At 38.6% G+C, this 16,683-nt stretch overlaps 1 protein-coding gene across 4 annotated transcripts in view; it reads right to left on the reverse strand.

Annotated features, from left to right (window-relative positions):
- The window catches only part of MCEE (methylmalonyl-CoA epimerase), a 76,205-nt gene that overhangs the window by 53,747 nt on the left and 5,775 nt on the right, over positions 1-16,683 (reverse strand). For all 4 annotated transcript variants that reach the window (XM_064570026.1, XM_064570024.1, XM_064570025.1 and 1 more), the window contains exon 2: positions 12,066-12,403. In XM_064570026.1, coding sequence (XP_064426096.1) covers positions 12,066-12,403 — 338 coding nt within the window. The remainder of the gene's footprint in view (positions 1-12,065; positions 12,404-16,683) is intronic.

Consider the following 16,683-nt stretch of genomic DNA (forward strand, 5'->3'; position numbering starts at 1 on the left):
TTTGCCCAATTCCCCTCCTTTATACTATTATCATAAGTTTTTCTTCTGTTATAAACCCTACATTTTAAAAATTTCAAGTCAATTTTCTCTTACATAATTTAAGGTAAGAAGAAAGTTATTTTATTTTAACCTACAAATTTACCATTTCTGGTGCTCTTCTTTCCTTGTAAAGATCTGAGTTTTCATTTGGTATTATTTCCCTTTATCCTAAAGGGATGAATACCGAAAGACATCCTGAATATTTCTTTGGTTTTTCTTGTAGTGCAGGTCTACTGGACAGGAATACTCTCATTTTTGTTCAACGTAAGATGTTTCCATTTCACTTTGATTTTTGAAGGATAGTTTCATCAATTGCAAAATTCTAGGATGACAGGTTGTTTTGTTTTAAACTTTTTGTAAGAGTAGTTTTGGGCTCAAAGCAAAATTGACCAAAGGTACAAAGATTTCATACATATAACCCCTGCCCCCACAAACGCATAGCTTCTGTCATTATCAACATATCCCATCAAAGTGTGATATTTGTTACAACTGATGAACCTATACTGACAGCATTATCACCCAAAGTGCAGTTCACCTTAGGGTCATTTTGGTGTTGTACATTCTGTGGGTTTGGACAAATGTATTTATCATTATGATATCACACAACGTGTTTTCACTACCCTAAAAATCCTCTGTGCTCTGCATATTCATCCTTTCCCCCATCCCCAACCCCTGGTAACCACTTATCTTTTTACCATCTCCATAGTTTTGCCTTTTCCAGACTGTCATATAGTTAAACCACATAGCAGATAGCCTTTTCAGACTGGCTTCTTTCACTAGTAATATATATTTAAGATTCATCCATGTCTTTTCATGGCTTGATAGCTTATTTCTTTCCAGTGTTGAAAATAATCCACTGTTTGGATGTACTAGTTTATTTACCCATTCCCTTACTGAAGGATCAGAGCAGCCTTTAATCTATGACTGATTCTCCTCATGGATAAGTCAGTCCTGAATACTCTACCCCATGTCCCATAAATCACAAGGACTTCCACTATGGTGGGTAAGAACACAAACTATTCCAATTGGTGTAAGGATTGTCCCCTCTAATCCTTTCAAAATGTTCTATTCCCAACCTCAAGTAGCTTCCTCATATGCATGCATTGCTCAATATTCAGATGAAGACCTGAGAGGTACTGCAGATCTCTAGAAAACACTCTCTATGCAGCTCTCTTTCCCATACTTTATACTGCAAACTCAATCACCCTGGCCTCCCCAGACTCCCAACTTCTATTTCCTCAACTCAGGGAGACTGCTAACTCTCACTTGGATTCCCCTTCCTGCACTGCAGCCTCAAAACTCTCTCCAGCCAGTAAGCTGGGAAATAGTAGGGCTCATCTTGTTTCCCTTCTTTCAGGAATGTGTTGTGCCATCTAATGTCCAATGCCAAAAATCATTCCATATATTTTGTTTAGATATTTTGCTTGTTTGTTTGAGGCAAATGGATAAATCTGGCCTCTGTTATATTATCTCAGCTAAATTAAAATTCCACATTGGCAGGGTTTTTTGTCAGTATCTAAAAAAATGTCATTACATATTATGTTATTTCATAATTTCTGTTGTCTTTTTTTTTTTTTTTTTCTGATTGCTTTTAATATTTTCTCTTCATCTTTGGCTTTCAGCTTGACCACGGTGTGCTTAGGTATGGTTTTGTTTGAATTTGCCCTACTTGGGATTGCTGAGCTTCTTGAATCTGTGGGTTGATGTCTTACCTCAGATTGGTAGTGTACTTGCAGACTCTTCAATTATTGCTTCTTTCCTATTTTCTCTCTTCTCTTTTTCTGGGATTCCAACTATACAACTATAAAACCTTTGACCATGTTCTACATCTCTCTTATGATCTATTCTGGTTTTTTTCACCTTCCATATTTCTTCCTCTTGATTTTGGACTCTAGGCTCTAGAACTTAAGAAGATAAATTTCTGCTGTTTTAAGCCACCAAGTTTGTGGTAATTTATTACAGTATCCCTAGGAAACAAATACAACCACTATATATCCATACTGAAATTGAACAAGTAAATAAATGCATGGCAGATGCTGGGAGTCAAGTTTCTCACTGTTGGAATGGGCAGTTATGAATATCAAAGAAGGCTCCAGGATTCACATGATAATGGGTCATAGTTAGAGACACCAGTATGAACTCATGAGTTCATGAGTATGTTATATATACATCATAAAATTTCTATCTGGTTATGTAAATAAATATCTATCTATCTATCATCTATCTCTCTCTCTCTCTAGTATATACACATATATGTCCTTGCTCTGTTAGCTCAAAAGGCCAATTAACAGTGACAGACACCCCAGTAGCAACAAGCATACCAGAGCCCAGATCTTGGTTTCTAATACCATTCTCCAATAAAATGCACCAGGGCTCCTTGGAGAAATGTCTGGTTTCAGGCTAGGGCAGGGAATATAGATAATAAGTCTGGAGCATCTTGCAGTGCCAGAAAATAAGGAAGTGTGGGAGGAAAACAAACAAAAAGATGGGGTACATCAGAGCCACAGGAGTCAATCCAAAGTGACCTTTTGACAAAGCTGGAACAATTTGAGCAACAAAATAAAGTGGTATTGGATTATAGCCCAAAGTATAAATAACTATAAATCTTCACTGATATAAATGTCTTAATGGATAAGTAACTTACTGAATAACGAATAATTAAATAAATAAACAGGGAAAAACAGACAAATCTTCCATTCAGGAAAATTCCAAATAATTTATGGAATTATCAAAGAGATGGAGCCTCTCTCTCCATCCCTTCAGTGTTGGCCTCATACGGAGAAGGGGGAAAAAAGTGTAACTTTACAGTGGAAAAACATGATGACATTTCCTCAGGTAGGGGATAAAAGTCAATATTAATAGTAATAAGTCATGTTGATAATATGTATCCTTGATGTGATGTGATGAGAATGACACTTTACTTCTGTGGTCTTCCTCCCCCAAATCAATAGCCCTAGTCTATTTAATCATGAGAAAAATCTCAATTGAGGGACTTTTTACAAAATAACTGGTAATCCTCAAAAATATCAAGGTCATCAAAAACAAGGAAACTCTGAAAAAGTGTCACAGGCAAGAGGAGCTTAAGGAGACATGATAACTAAATGTAATGCGGTATCCTAGATGGGATCCTAGAACAGAAAAAGGACACTGGGTAAAAACTAAGAAAATCTAAATACAGATTTTAGGTAATAATAATGTTTATCAACTTGGTTCATTAATCGTGACAAATGTACTATACTAGCAAGAGATTAATTTTTTTTTTAAAAAAGGACCTAAAGAGATTAACAACCATTTGTAATAAGTGGACCTTGTTTGAGTCCTGATTAGAATAAGTCAACCTAGAGACATTTGTGAATCAAGCTAATAAATTTGCCTCATGTACTGTGTATAAGATGGCGACAAAAGATTTATTTTTAATTTTGATCAATATGATAATGTCATCATGGTTAATTTTTTAGAGACACAAACTACATAAAGATGAAATGACATGTTGTGATTCTTAAATAGTTTTAAGAAAAAAAATAAAGCAAATGTACCAAGATCTTAAAAATTGTTGAATCTGTGTGATGGGAATATGGGAGTTCATTACATTATTTTTTTCTACTTCTTGTATGTTTGAAAAAATTTGTAACAGAATCATGATTTTTTTCCAAGTGCCCTTTTGGTAACTTCTACTCTAAATATAATCATGGATATTCTCATAGAACATTCTACCCAAGTACAAGTGTCTACAATTCTGATGTTGCATCTCCATTTTTAGTATACTACCTCTTCAATATCTCTTAATTCAAGAAATACTTCTAAGACTTAATAAATTAGATTTATATTTTGAAAAAATGCCTACACTAACACAGACACTTAACAGGGTGCTTTGAGTTGACCCCTGTGTCTCTGATGCCTACATTAACATTGCACTAGCATCTATTTCTATTTCTGTTACTATTTCTATATTACTGATTTTGATTTTAAAGATCTTGTACCATATTCATCCTTTTGCTAGAGTGTTGCTATAAAATTTACAATTCTTCAGAAGTACTCCTAATATTTTGCTTGGCAGTAATAAAAACAATGAAAGAAAACTGTCTTAATCTTCTGAATTGAAAGTAGATGCATTATGTACTTTAAGGTTATAAGAAATGCAAAGCAATTTGATCTGGGAAATTAAGTCTTTCCCCCTAAGGAATAAAAATAACACAGTCAATAATAACCCATCTACAAATTTTTAATTTTACAGTCCTTTGTACAATTACAGTTATGCATCTTATAGCTCTGTATGACCTTGAATGCCATTAAGTGAAAATCTGGGCTATTTATTTCATCTTCTTATCAGCTTTTTTTTTTTTTTTTTTTTTTTTTGGTGGTAGTGGTTGTAGGGGTTGTACCTTGTGTCTGGAAATTTATTTTGATTTTCTCCTATCATCTGTAAATTAAGAGTGCCAGTACTCCAAATAAAAAATGTTTGGACTGTCACAATCGGAATTCAGAATCCTCAGGTAAATCTTATGCTCTCTTTGATCCTGAACTGCCTCATCTAAAAAATGTCAATGCAGTCTTACTTGTTTGAAGATAAGGAGTTGGACTAAGTAATATCTTTTTAAAAATCTTAAGGTATGTAATCCTCTGTGACCAAATTTTATGAACTACAAGCAAATTTATTAGCTTGATTCACACTAATAGTGTGCTACTTAAAAAACTTTTTTTATTGAGGTATAATTAACATACAACATATTAATTTCAGGTATACAATTATATTGATTCAATAATTCTACACTGAGTAATGTACAGAATAATGTGCTTTCAATGGTGCATATTTTGACTACTTCCAAAAATATAGGCTTTTTATTTTATATAATATTAGAATGATCCTAAATGGTATCAATAATGAATGAAATTTAATCCTCAAATTGACATAAACCCATTAAAGTTAAAATGAAAAGTCTGGATAAAATATTTGTTTCAACTGTCTTCCCCCCCCTCCCAAACTAAAAACTAAGTAAATTATGCAAACCTAACAATGTTACTTTGCATGGGGCTCACAGGGTTCTTGTGTATTCTTCAGAATTATGTCAGAAGGGCATAGATCACCTCAACTTCCACATTTGTTTAACTGACAGGATTCTTTTATTCTAAGAGGATCTCTCCTTTTCCTTCTTATTTTTTGTTGGTAGTAAATTTGCATTTTCTTTTACAAAATGATGTTAGCAATAGTTGGAAGTTTAGATTTTTTTTCCTTAACACAAAGTTTAAAACCTCATTAAACTGTCTACTTTTTTTTGTTTTGTTCTGTTTTCTGGAAATGTTATCTTTCTATGAAACCCTCACATTTGGGAACTGGTGACATACAGATCACTCATGGAGCTTAGCTATCCCCTAGGGTTTATCATAAAGCCAAAAAGAAAATGGAACTTTTTAAAAGTCTTTTTAAAAAGCAGACTTTTCTGCCTTTTTGGTTGAAGAATAGACATTCCCCAGTATGCAAAGTCCCTCTACTATGGGACTACTCAGAAAATAAAACTGCTGCATTTCTTTACACTTCTTTTAATCTTATTTTTTATTTTTATTTTTTAAAGATTTTATTTATTTATTTGAGAGAGAGCACAAACTGGGTGGGGTTGAGGGAGAGGGACAAGCAGACTCCCCACTGAGCAGGGAGCTGGACGCGGAGCTCGATCCTAGGACCCTGGGATCATGACCTGAGCCTAAGGCAGACACTTAACCCACTGAGCCACCCAGGCACCCCAATCCTATTTTTTACATAACATTTTTATCATGCGCTTTTCCCCATCAGCCTGGTGCAGGATTACCTCTAGATGAAATCTAATATTCTTTCAGTACTTATAATGCCATTTCTCAGACTGGCGAACCTGACTCCCATGATCTTCACTATACTTATTTGATTAAACCTTCTAAGAAATTAGCCCTTATCCCTGCTGCTGTCCTTCCCGCAGCAATGTACTCTTCACCACGTGTGTCCCCTCCCCCCTCCATCTGAGCTCCCAATCACTACCCCACATCACCAGGCCTCCCATGTGGAGGCCTCCTAACCCACTTGGGTTTGGGCACTCCCTGTGTAATAGTCCTCCTCACCTTGCTTGGGCCCCAACCTTGTGCACAGAATTGTCCCAAGGTATACACATGCTTCTCACTCTGTTTGGGCTCTGATTCCCTATACGTGCTTCCACCCCATGTGGATATCTGCCTCACCCTGCTCAGGCCCTGGCTCCCCGTATCAGGCCACCTCATGCAAGAACATTTACCATCCCATCCCATTGGCTTCAATTCCCCACTCTGAGTCACCATCTCCCCCTGCACTGATACACTCCTCACAGGACTCAGGTCCTGACTCTACATGCAGGGTACCCTCCCCCGCCACCCTCCCCCACACAGTGTTAATATCTCCCTCACACTACTTAGACTTTTACACTCCATGACGCCCCCTCCCACCCACATGGATGCCACCCTAATGCTGCACTAGCCTCACCCCGCACTGGGCTAGCCTTCCATGCTGATGCCCTTCTCATGCTGATATCTGAAGCTGAGCTGTCTCCCTGCAGGTACACCCCGACCCCATCCTGTTCAGATACTGACACCCTGAGCTGGACCTCCTCATGCATGGGCATTTGACTCAGTCCCTGGCTTTCCCATGGCAGGCAGCTCCCACTTGCAGATGCTCTTCTTACCCAACTCTGGCCCCAATACCCTGCTCTGGGCTACTCCAGCTCTCCCCACAAACACGGAAACTATTTTGCTGTGTCCTACCTAAAGTCTTCAATACTGAATTGTTCAAGAAGAGAAAGGAAGGAAGGGGGAAAGAGCCATAATTATTCTGAATATTCTTTATTTTCCCTCTTGTTTTAGAAACTACAAAGTGATATTGGGTAAAACAAATAGATACCCTAATCTTGCCTTTAGTTTTATTTTGCCTTACATTTCTTTTTTGTTCTAATTTGCACTATTACTTATGTTCATTATTTTATATCTTATAAACTACATTTTGGTCAGTCACCCACCAATCCTCTGTGGAAAATGCAGGGCTTGTGTGAATAAATGAGGCACGCACAACTCCAGGAAGATAGGGACTCTGTGTTTTGTTCAGCTACATATCTCCAGCACCTAAGGCAGCAAGGATCAGAGTGAAACTGAAAATACTTAACAATGAGCAATATAATGCAGACAAAGACACGAACCAAATAGAATAGAGGGGAACTTGTTGGGGATCAGTTCTGGAAGACCCCTGCTGAAAGTGTTAATGAATTGTGTGTATGTGTGCATGTACATGAAAATGAAACTGAAAGCCAACTTTGACAGAAAGCTGTTGATAAGTTGGTGAGAAACTAATTCACGTATGAGAAAAAAGTGCATTTTGTCTAAAATCTGTTAAGTCAACTAAAAGCTATGATGTTTGCCCATAGCAGACACACTGCTAAACCAGAGGTTTTATATGAGGTCCAAGTGGGAAAGAATATAAATATCCTGGTGATAATTACAGAGGAGAAAGTCACTTCTCTGATGGGGTGTATTTAACGTTTCAAAAGAAGGAAGGGCATTAAGAAATAAGTGGCTAAGAGCCATAAAGCTATAGAAGATTGTGAGCATTTTCAGAAGACACATTTCTGAATGTTGCCTATCCCCCAAACAGGAAAAGCCAAAGTCACTGGTTTTTAAGTATCACTGTGTAGATGATATTTATCATTTTCTACCTTATCAAGCACCCATCTCGAATCTCCTTATATTTTCAAAGGCCAGATAGGTTACTTCCTCATGCATATGAGAATGCTGCTGGTTCCCACTTCTGGATCTTTGAAAATAAAATCATTCAATAGCATTCAGAAGTTTCCCACATTTTCCTTTTGCTTAGAACACATTAGTATATTGATGGCTATACACTTGTCCATGGATTCTTTGCTGCTCCTCCCATCAAGAGGCAGGGTCTATGCCCTCTTCTCTTGCAGGTGGTCTGCCTGAAAAGCTTGTGTATGACCAAGAGACTGGTGTGGGACTTCAGAGGCTGGGACAGAAATGGCCATGTGGTCCCACCTGGCTCTCCTGGGACACTCACTCTGGGGGAAGCCAGCTGCCCAGTAAGAAGTACAACTATCCTTAAAACTACCATCAGCAGTTGAAGCTGAACAGGTTACATGCAGGGCTCCTACTGGAAGGCCTGGCCAAGCACCCAGCTGCTGGCTGGAATCAACCGCCACCTCAAATGAAGCGAGCCTTCACATGACTGTACCCCCAGCCAGCATTTGACTGTAAGCACATGAGAGATCCCAAGTTAGAAGTGTCTGGCAGAGCCCTCCCCCAAACTCCCAGCCCACAAAATGCTAAGCAAAATCAAATAGTTGTTGTTTGCCACCCCAAAGTTGTAGGATAATGCATATCAATGGCAACAATAATTGTAATGACCAAGGAAGTATTTTTCTGACCAATTCTATTACTTTTTGTACCTTCAGTAAAAGGCAATTTCAGACCCAAGTGGTATTAGCCAGAACAGACTAGGTTATACTGTGCTCAAATAATTTACCCTGAAGAGTCAATGGGATGGAAGGTATGCCAGATATCTTCCATTCGCCCCTTTGGTTTCCTTCTTTGCTGTGTTCCACTCTGCTTCATAATGCTCTGTGTGTCAGGAAGTTTATCTGCATTCAAAAACTTGCTTTTCCTCTGGGTCCACTAACAGGAAGATAGGAGGGTGGGGGACGGGTGAAGTGGAGATATTTAGTCCCCTGCCCCCGCCCTGCCCAGTTTCCCTGGCTTGCTCCCTCTAACGAAGGCCACCATTCTTGTTTAGAGACCTGCTCAGTACACTTCCCTCGGTAGGTCCTGGTAATGGTCCTTCACTTGCCCCTTCAGACTTAGAGGTTCTAACAGTCCCCATCCCATCCCAGAGCTAGCCTTAAGGATACTGTGCCATGTACTACTGACTACCTAAACTTTGCCCATGTCTTATAAGGAATTCCCTTATTAAACTCTCCTAGAATCACCCAGTTTAATATGCCATGCATTTCTTGCTATTTCCCTAATCCTGTATCTGTGATTATAAGAATCATTAAATATGTCTTTACATTAAAAAAGAAAATTTACCCTGAAATCTCAGTGGCTTCGTTCAACAGAAGTGTGTCCTGTTTAAGGACAGGTGAGGAATTCTGCTCTATCTGGTGAGTCAGGGAATCAAACCCCTGCATGTGATGATGACTTCATTTCATAGACTGCGGCAGCAGGCGACACTAACTCTCCTATGTTTCCATCCTACAGCATATCGTCATTCAGAGAAAGTGTCGTTATTCTGGCAATACCATTTTTTCAAAATTACCAAGTGCAGCATAGATGGGCGGTCTCCAATACGCCTTCCCCTTTTCCTCCTTTTAATTAGAGCAATAGTGCAAGTTTTAGGAGGGTACCTAACCGCCTGACTACAGCCCACACTTGCAGCCCAGAGTACCATGTGACAAAGCTCGGGCCAATGGGACATGAACAGGAGTGATATGTGTAATTTCTAGATCCTCTCTTTTGCCTTGTATGCTCTCTCTGCCTTCCCTCCCCTCTGGGACACCTCACTTTTAGACTGAGAAGAGAAAAATAAAATCCATCTATCCATCTACCTAGTTAAGCCACTTTATTTTTTACAGAGAGCAGAGAACAATGACAGGGGGTGTCATACTAACTTAGCAACTAACTTTTCACACCTTTTCCTATTGCACACCTTCATTTTATACTGACATACATTTTCATTTCCCCCTTTTAATCTGTACTTTTGAATTCGCTGTTACAGTACTGAACTTCCACTGTTCTTTACTTAACTGAACTCTAACTCACATGGCAGCTTCCTTTGAAGGCCTGGACTCTCTGATGTGGAACACAGACACTGTAGTGTGGGAGAGGGAAGAGTCAATTCAAAGGTTGATGATCCTGCTTCTCATCCTGGGGGGGCGTGTCTTAGACAAACCCTTAGACAAGTCCACAGAAATAAAGACTTGCAGCCAAAATTAACCTCCTAAAAAAGGTGTAAAGGTTAAATATTAGGCTTGTTTATCTACTAACATGTTATGGCTTCCCCACCTCAAATTTTAAACTCAGCCAATAGAATGGAGGCAATGTGGTACCATGGCTAATAGTGCAGATCCTGGAATCAGAACAAATCTGGTTTGACTCTCAGCCTTCCCACTTACTACTAATTTGACTATGGGCAAGTTAACTGTCAAAGGTGAGTAGAATAGCTCATAGAGTAGCTGTAAAAATTAAAGAAGATAGTACACACTGAGTACTTGGTATACTGCCTGAGGATTCAATGGGAGCTGTTAGTGTAACTGTTCCTTTGCATATGCTAGTCCCTCTGCATGGAATACCTTTCTCCTCTTGTTTTTTTTTTTTTTTAAAGATATTATTTATTTATTTGAGAGAGAGAATGAGAGACAGAGAGCACGAGAGGGAAGAGGGCAGAGGGAGAAGCAGACACCCTGCTGAGCAGGGAGCCCGATGCGGGACTCGATCCAGGGACTCCAGGATCATGACCTGAGCCGAAGGCAGTCGCTTAACCAACTGAGCCACCCAGGCGCCCTCTCCTCTTGTTGATCTGGGCAATTCCTTCACATTCATTACAACTCATGCTCTGTGATACCCTCTCACCTCCTCCGCTGGCCGGGAGCAACCTTTCCCTTATTGATGTTACAGAGAAGACGTATGTATTAATTCTGTTTTATCAGAGGATAGTGTACGTGCCTGTTTAAATAGCTGCCCCCTCCTCACTGTGTGCATGGTCTGTTTCTTCTTCATTGCTGAATCCCACTACTCAGTGGAGTACACATTGTAGGTTCTCAAATATGTTTGCAAAATGAACCAAATAAATCCTTGAATTCACTCTAGAATCAACCCCCTTCTCTTCTAGATTAGGAATGAGGCCTACCAATTAATTATGCCATTCTTTCTATCAAAAGAATTGTCCTATCAAAATAATTTAAAGTGAAGCATAATTAGTATTGCTGATATTACAAAAGGCAGTTATCTGAACATGAATATCTACAGATACAGGCTCTCTAATGAGAATGTTCTTGTCTAACATTTCAAGTTTTCCTTGGGAATTGTAAGCAGATGCAATTGAAAGGTCTTAAAAATCACGGTCAGTAATTGAAAATGTATTGCTATTGTAATAAGGAACAAGTTATTAGAATTTAAAGGATAGTAAATAATCATAAGAATTTAGCATGTATATAGAAATTCTTACTCTATAAAGTCTTTTCACCTTCTTCTTCTAATTGCCTTGTGAGAGTGAAAGCAGCTATATTCCTATTACATGGGAGGTTATGTATAATCAATAAATACTATAGCAAAGATGAAAATCTATTTCGGCCAGCTTTGGTGGCCTTTGTTGTGGCTGTTAAATCCAGACTTCAATAAAATACATTATTATTATTATTTAGTTTTCTAGAGGGAAAGAGAATATATCCATGGATCCATCTTTGAGTAAGACCAATATTACCATTCCCTTTAAAGAACTTAATACCAGTTTCTGATGACAGTGACAATATGTAGTCTTAAAGAGTAAAAGACAGTTTGGTGGGGGGTGGGAGGCATGGGGTGGCTGGGTGACAGACATTGGGGAGGGTATGTGCTATGGTGAGTGCTGTGAATTGTGCAAGACTGTTGAATCACAGACCTGTACCTCTGAAACAAATAATACATTATATGTTAAAAAAAGAAGATAGTAGGAAGGGAAAAATGAAGAGGGGGAAATTGGAGGGAGAGACGAACCACGAGAGACTATGGATTCTGAGAAACAAACCGAGGGTTCTAGAGGGGAGGAGGTTGGGGGGATGGGTTAGCCCGCTGGTGGGTATTAAAGAGGGCATGTATTGAACGGAGCACTGGGTGTTATACGCAAACAATGAATCATGGAACACTACATCAAAAACTAATGATGTAATGTATGGTGATTAACATAACATAATAAAATTTTAAAAATGCAAAAAAAAAAAAAAAGACACTTTGTAAAAGAGAAATCTGAAACACCAAACATTGAAATAAAATACCTCAATGCAGATATGATGCATTCCTCCAGCCTTGTTTTTCTGTAGAAAAGCTGCAATTGGACTGTCATTTCCCAACGGATGAAGCAGCTCCATCTTGGTGTTTCCCAGGTTGACAAAAACAACAGATACTCCGTGCTCAGGAATAGGGACCGTCTCACTTACCTGGGCCCCCAGAACATTCTTATAAAATGCCGCGGCTTTTTCCAAGTCTGGCACTGCAATTGCTACATGATTGAGTCGACCCAGGTTCCACACAGGACCTGCCACTTGAAGCGAGGACTGAGATGTGGAAAAAGTTCTTACTTTTGGAACTGGAGTCTTAAGTCTGGAATAAAGCCCTGAAAAATGGAACAGCCATTGATATCCTTCTTTTGAAAATTAATGGATTTATAAAATTAATTTTTTAAAAAACTAAATGCATAATACATGTAAAAATCATTTATATACCTATTCTGGTTTTAATTACTGAAATTAAATCATAGAGATAAATGGAAAAACTATGTCAAAATTACTCTGCTCCGAAACAACTGTCTGGAATCAAAAAATTAATTCTGAGCTTTATAGATTTAAAACAAAGATGGCATTTTTCATGATAATTTCTATTTACTGATAACACTTAAAGGATAAATGCACAGCATTAAGAATTACTTGCTATTCTCTGCATTTCACAAGATGTAAGTTTGAATGTGACAGTGAAACAACACACATTTAATGATGAGAACAAGTAATTTTCTTCCCTACCTATAACCAATTTTTTTGTCTTATAGTAATATGTATTAAAGTCATGACCATTACAGTGCTTTCTAATGTGATTTTTTTTTGAATGATTACTAAGGAAAATATCTCATTGTTGGGAGAAAAACAAGCAAAGATTAAGATTGTCCTTAAACTTGTGAGAATTCCCTCTGAAACCAGATTTTTAAAAACTGTTTCTTTTTGTAATTTTGAAGAATTAGAAGCAGAACTGCTTCTGAATGTGAAGAAATCGCTTTCATTTAGAAACAGAAGAGACTTGTGTTCTCCCTGTGGATTACTGCTTCCCCAGTCCCCAACACACTGGATTTTAAGAGCCAGATTCTGCCCAGAACTAAAACTATATACATATACGAAGTCTAAAAATAATCTTGTAAAACTACATCACTTAATAAAAAAGGTACAAAATAGCAAATTGAAGAATACATATTCTAAACAATTAGATTTAGCTCTTAATGGAAAATACATTAAACAGTACTTAGTATCACAGAGCTCCAGCTAACAAATAATTAATTCCCCTTTACTGAAATTATTGATAATGAGATTAAAGTGACACTATTTAAGACCACAAACCTTGTGGGGAACTGCAGTCTCATGTGTGTAATCTTTCAACCCCCACTCAACCGCCTAAGGATGAAAACTTCCTTACCAAGAGATAAAGAGCCCATACGGCCTGTGCAGGGCTTATCATCTTGCCCTGGGAGTATCTTTCCCTCTTTCAGGCTCAATGAATGCTCTTAGGTCTCAGCTTAAAGTGTGTGCGTCATGTGTTACATGAGTCCTCACTGTTATATCAGTCCTCTGCAGAGAGGGGACAGCACAAGAGGAGTGTGCATAGGTAAACTGTCCTGCATGGCCACTGGGAGAAACTCAATGGTGGACCAACACCCACTATTAAAGGTAATCTTGCTCTGTTTCCTTTCTATGTAAATAAAGCACTGTTCCATCTACTGCTTGTGTTTTCTTTGAAGACTCTGACACCAAGATGCAATAGGGAGAAGTGTTTAGAGTCCTCCCCTGGGACTGGTAACCAGTGTATGGTACTGCTTGACCAAAGTGAAGGCAAAATTCAGCCTAAGATAGTCTTCTGCTATGCTCGAGCCTGTATTACTGATTATGGAAATACCCAAAGGTTGTCATTATCAATAGGTTGACACAGCTCAGTTCTATGGACTCACTGTATTTTGAAATTCAAGTGTATTCCAAACTAGTACGTACATACATAAATGTACAATTGAAAGTAAATTTCATGAAAAGCATACCTAATCCTCAATAGATGTGATGTGCTCTGATATTTTCTACTCTGTTGTATTTTATTTCAGTTTTTAAAAAAATTCTGGTACTACCCACTAAATATCTATGTTGCTAAGTTTGCCGTAAAGATTAGATATTTGGTGTAAAAATACAATACGGTGCCAGACATACATAATGGGTACATAATAAATTCAGCCACTCTCATGATGATCATTTGCTAACTGAGTGGTATGCAGGGTAATCTGTGGAGACCAAGTAACCATCTCAAGAGCATGGTGACAGTGAATTTTAAAAATGCTAACCACCAACAAACTGTTCTTCCCTTGCATCTCTACTATCTGTGCATCTGCAATGAAAGTTCAATACAGAACGTATTTGTATTAAAAAAAACCCAACATTGTAGGTAAGGGCAATGATCTTTAGAGTAAAATGCACATCAAAAGAAGTCGTTTGCTCTGTGAAATCTTAAGGGTATCAAATATTGATTCTAGGTATTTCTGAATTCTCTTTATCAGTGGTTTTTTGTTTTTTTGGGTTTTTTTAGATTTTATTTATTTATTTGAGAGAGAGAGACACAGCGAGAGAGGGAACACAAGCAGGGGGAGTGGGAGAGGGAGAAGCAGGCCTCCTGCCGAGCAGGGAGCCCAATGAAGGGCTCAATCCCAGGACCCTGAGATCATGACCTGAGCCGAAGGCAGACACTTAATGACTGAGCCACCCAGGTACCCTATCCTTATCAGTGTTATCTTTATAAGAATTGGGGCAGCTAGGGGCGCCTGGGTGGCTCAGATGGTTGGGCGTATGCCTTCGGCTCAGGTCATGATCTCAGGGTCCTGGGATCGAGCCCCACATCGGGCTCCCTGCTTGGTGGGGAGCCTGCTTCTCCCTCTCCCTCTACTGTTCTCCCTGCTTGTGCTCTCTCGCTCTGTCAAATAAATAAATAAATAAATCTTAAAAAAAAAAAAAAAGAATTGGGGCAGCTAACTGGTGGTTCTTTGGCAGGCATCCTATTACCAGCAATGGAACACATGGAAATATCAAAGGAAGAAATTACAAGATGTCCAAGTGAAGGTGAAGTTTTATATACTGTTCCAGTTTGTTGGGGGACATTCCAAAATCTCTGACACTGAAAAGGAAGCCCAAGCAACTCATGCTATTGGAAGCCTCCCTGTGGTCTACCTTTCTCCACAACCATTTTATCATGAGGAAAGAGTTATTAGAATGACTGGTTCTTTTTCTTTTTAATGGAACACAAAATCTTCTTTATATGTTAGGAAAATAGAAAGATAATAACATCTTTATATAATGTAAAAATCAAGACTTTGTGGTTACAGGTTTATCTTATCTCTAGAAATGTAAACTAGCTTGAGAAAAAAATATCACTTTATTGGTCTTATTTGGTCTCTTGGAATAGAACAAAAATAAACCCAGTGATACTGGTGAGAATTCAATAATTCTTTAAAATGAAGCGTTAAGAGGGGCACCTGGCTGGCTCAGTTGGTAGAGCATGAGGCTCTTGATTTTGGGGTCATGAGGTCCCCATTGGGTGTAGAGATTACCTGAATAAATAAACTTAAAAAATAAAGGGTTAAGAAGATAAAAATAGCCAAAAAGCACATAAGATACTCAATATCATAGCCATTAGGGAAAGGCAAATCAAAAACACAACAGGATACCACTTCACACCCACAACTAAAAGTGTTGATGAGGATGTGGAAAAACTGGAATCCTTGTACATTGCTGGCAAGAATGTAAAATGATAGAGCTGCCATGAAACAGTTCGGAAAACTCAGAAAGTTAAACATACAATTAGCATGTGACTCAAAAATTCCACTCCTAGGTCCCTAAAATAATTGAAAACATGTACTTAAACAAAAACTTGTACACAAATTTTTATGACAGCACTATTCCCAATAGCCATGGAAAATGATTCATATTCGTACGGTGGAATATTATCCATAAAGTGGATTTGAAGCAATGATACAACATGGATGAACCTTGAAAACACTATACCAAGTGACAACATTATGCTAAATGACAGCAGCCAGACATAAAAGGTCATATGCTATATGACTCCATTTATAGGAAATATCCAGAATGGGTAAGTCCACAGACAAGAAGCAGGACAGTGGTTGCCAAGGGCTGGATGGAGGTGGGAATGGGGACTGACTGCTTAACTGGCACGAGATTTCCTTTTGGGGTGATGAAAATGTCTTGGAATTAGGGGCGCCTGGGTGGCTCAGCTGGTTAAGCAACTGCCTTCGGCTCAGGTCATGATCCCAGGGTCCTGGGATTGAGCCCTGCATCGGGCTCCCTGCTCCGCAGGAGGCCTGCTTCTCTCTCCCACTCCCCCTGCTGTGTTCCCTCTCTCGTTGTGTCTCTCTCTGTCAAATAAATAAAATCTTAAAAAAAAAAAAGTCTTGCAATTAAATAAAGATTATGGTTGCACAACATGGTGAATGTAACAAATGCTGCTAAATTGTACATTTTAAAATGGTACGTTATGTGAATTACCTTAAAACAACAAGGACAAACAACAACAATGGGATGACTTTAGCTAAAAGTCTAAAGTGGGGGCACCTGGGTGGCTCAGTGGGTTAAGTGTCTGCCT

This window comes from Mirounga angustirostris, unplaced genomic scaffold (assembly GCF_029215605.1).
Source record: "Mirounga angustirostris isolate CCGP_5_RB_7025 unplaced genomic scaffold, mMirAng1.0.hap1 SCAF_9, whole genome shotgun sequence".
NCBI classification, from domain to species: domain Eukaryota; kingdom Metazoa; phylum Chordata; class Mammalia; order Carnivora; family Phocidae; genus Mirounga; species Mirounga angustirostris.